Genomic DNA, 2,094 nt, shown 5'->3' with positions numbered 1-2,094 from the left:
GCTCATCTTCAGGGTAAAGTGAAGCTTCTTCGGGAGACGATGTAGCTTGTCTGCCGTCTCGACCACCTTCAATGCTGCAATCGGTGGCGTCTCCTTGTCGCCCAGCTGATTGAGGTCGTTCACACTCTGCGCACGCCGCTCTCGCGCCAGTAACAAATGAAGGCAGCATTCCAGTCGCTCCATCACGTCGCGACTCAAGATAACGTCGCCCTAGCCGTCTTGCAGTGGCATCGCTGCCACCCAACACTTCAGATTCGCTAACACCAAGGTCCCTTCGGCAGTGTCGAAAGTCAATCGCAGATTGACTTCGCGGTCCACTGCAAGCTTCATGGCTTCCATGAAACAGCCAAACTCGATCGATCGGTCCAGTTGGCGCACCGCCAACGCAAAGCTACCGACACTTTCGCCACGCGCCAGGAACGTCGGCGACACTACCGATTGAACGGCGCCGTTGTCCAAGAGCGCCAACGCCGTCACGCCATTGACATCACACGCCACCGTGCATGGACAGTCAATAACCAACGCGTCCTGGATATCCACGGCAGCGCCAATAATCTTGCGCTTGGCGTCGTCCCTCTTCTCCGACGCTGCGGACGCAGCTCTGTGAGGTTTCTTGAAACGCTTGTCCAACAGACGCTACGCTTCACCTGGCTGCACCTTGGAGCTCCTTAATACCCAGTGTTCATCGCTGCCACACTTCAGGCAGCCCTTTTCACTCAAGGCCGCTACCGAATTCGTCGTCGACGCCCTCGTCGTTGCAACGCCGTCACGATTCTTCGTCGGCACATATCGCGTAGCCTTGTCGCCGTACTGTCTTGGCGGGACCGTATCTTGCTTCTTCTCCGCGACCAGCATTTGTGACTCGAACAACATAAAGTTGTCCATCAGGGTCACACGACAAAACAAACGCACATCCGTCTTGTACAACTGTCTTTCGACAGTTGCCTTGAATTGAGAGGGACGGATCGCCGCCGTCAATATCTTCACCTACTGCTTTGGCTCTTGTTCCGGCAAGTGCGCAACGTCCAGTTGCTCCAACTTCTCGTAGAAGTCGGCTAGCATCGGCTAGCAGTCTTCCCACACGAGACTCAGCATCGCAAATCTTCCTGTCCATCTTCAACGCCGCCATTGCCTTCGTCACGGCGTCCAGGTCCAATATTTTGCACCTCTCGTGCAGACAGGAAGTAGTCACGCCAGTCGATATCTTCGAACCACTTCCTAAAATCATATGCGCAGACACGCGGCACAATCGTTTGATCGATGCACGCCGCCAGCGGCATCAGAAACAAGGTACCGCCTGTGCCGCGATTCAGCACTTCCACGCGTCGCGAGTACGCTAGGTACCCATCCATGAACTCGCGACGCTTGCGCTTCCCTTGTACGTGGGCGCCAACAGCACTTGCTGTACGCCCAACAGATTTTCTAGCGGAGGCGCTTCGGCTGCTCGGCTCGTCGTAAATGCCGAACGCAGATTCGTTGCTTCGGCAAATAGACCCGTTGTATGCTGTCGCGGCGAACTTTTTGATTCAGTTCTTCTACCTTGTAGTATTGCTGACGCATCGCATCCAATGCTTGTCGGAGTATATCTTGATGCGCTTCAGAGACTCTGGCTTGCTCAGCCATCACTCGCTTCAGCTCCTCTAACTGACGCACGAACTTCTTGTTGTCGCACGAGAAACGCGCGCGACGCCTCTTGTTCCCGGCGATTCGTCTCTATCGCGGCAGCCATCGCCAACGATCTGTATACTCATCTTTCAGCCGTATTGCCATACGCAGTTTCTTGCTGCACATGAAACTGCGCCAGCTGCTCGTAAGTCATCTGGTTGAAATGACTCAATGTCGCACGAGCGCTCCACGCTCTGCATCCCAGCTCTTCCATCTCCGCTTGGTTCGGCGGAGGTAAAGACACGGCCACTACGTTCTCCATCTACCGTGTACGTGTCACACGAGCCAGCGAGCTCGTGAACGGTAGCCCTTCTAATTCCATTCTTGAACGACAAGTTTCAGTCTGCTACTAAGGTAATGCATCGAATTCTCTGTTTTAGGAGACAAGGTGGCATATAGTTTTGAAGGAGCATTTTTTCAGGAAATATT

General features: G+C 54.2%; 1 protein-coding gene across 1 annotated transcript; it reads right to left on the bottom strand.

The window, feature by feature from the left end:
- Positions 1 to 210: 210 nt before the first annotated feature.
- On the bottom strand, positions 211 to 1,062 carry H310_13369 (hypothetical protein; the record flags this gene model as incomplete). Its single annotated transcript, XM_008880844.1, has 3 exons — positions 211 to 587; positions 648 to 931; positions 992 to 1,062. 3 exons carry the CDS (start codon positions 1,060 to 1,062, stop codon positions 211 to 213), a joined length of 732 nt encoding a protein of 243 aa, XP_008879066.1.
- Positions 1,063 to 2,094: the final 1,032 nt, after the last annotated feature.

The sequence above is a fragment of the Aphanomyces invadans genome (assembly GCF_000520115.1).
Source record: "Aphanomyces invadans strain NJM9701 unplaced genomic scaffold supercont1.50, whole genome shotgun sequence".
NCBI classification, from domain to species: Eukaryota; Oomycota; class Saprolegniomycetes; order Saprolegniales; family Verrucalvaceae; genus Aphanomyces; species Aphanomyces invadans.
This window is presented reverse-complemented; position numbering and strand designations above follow the sequence as displayed.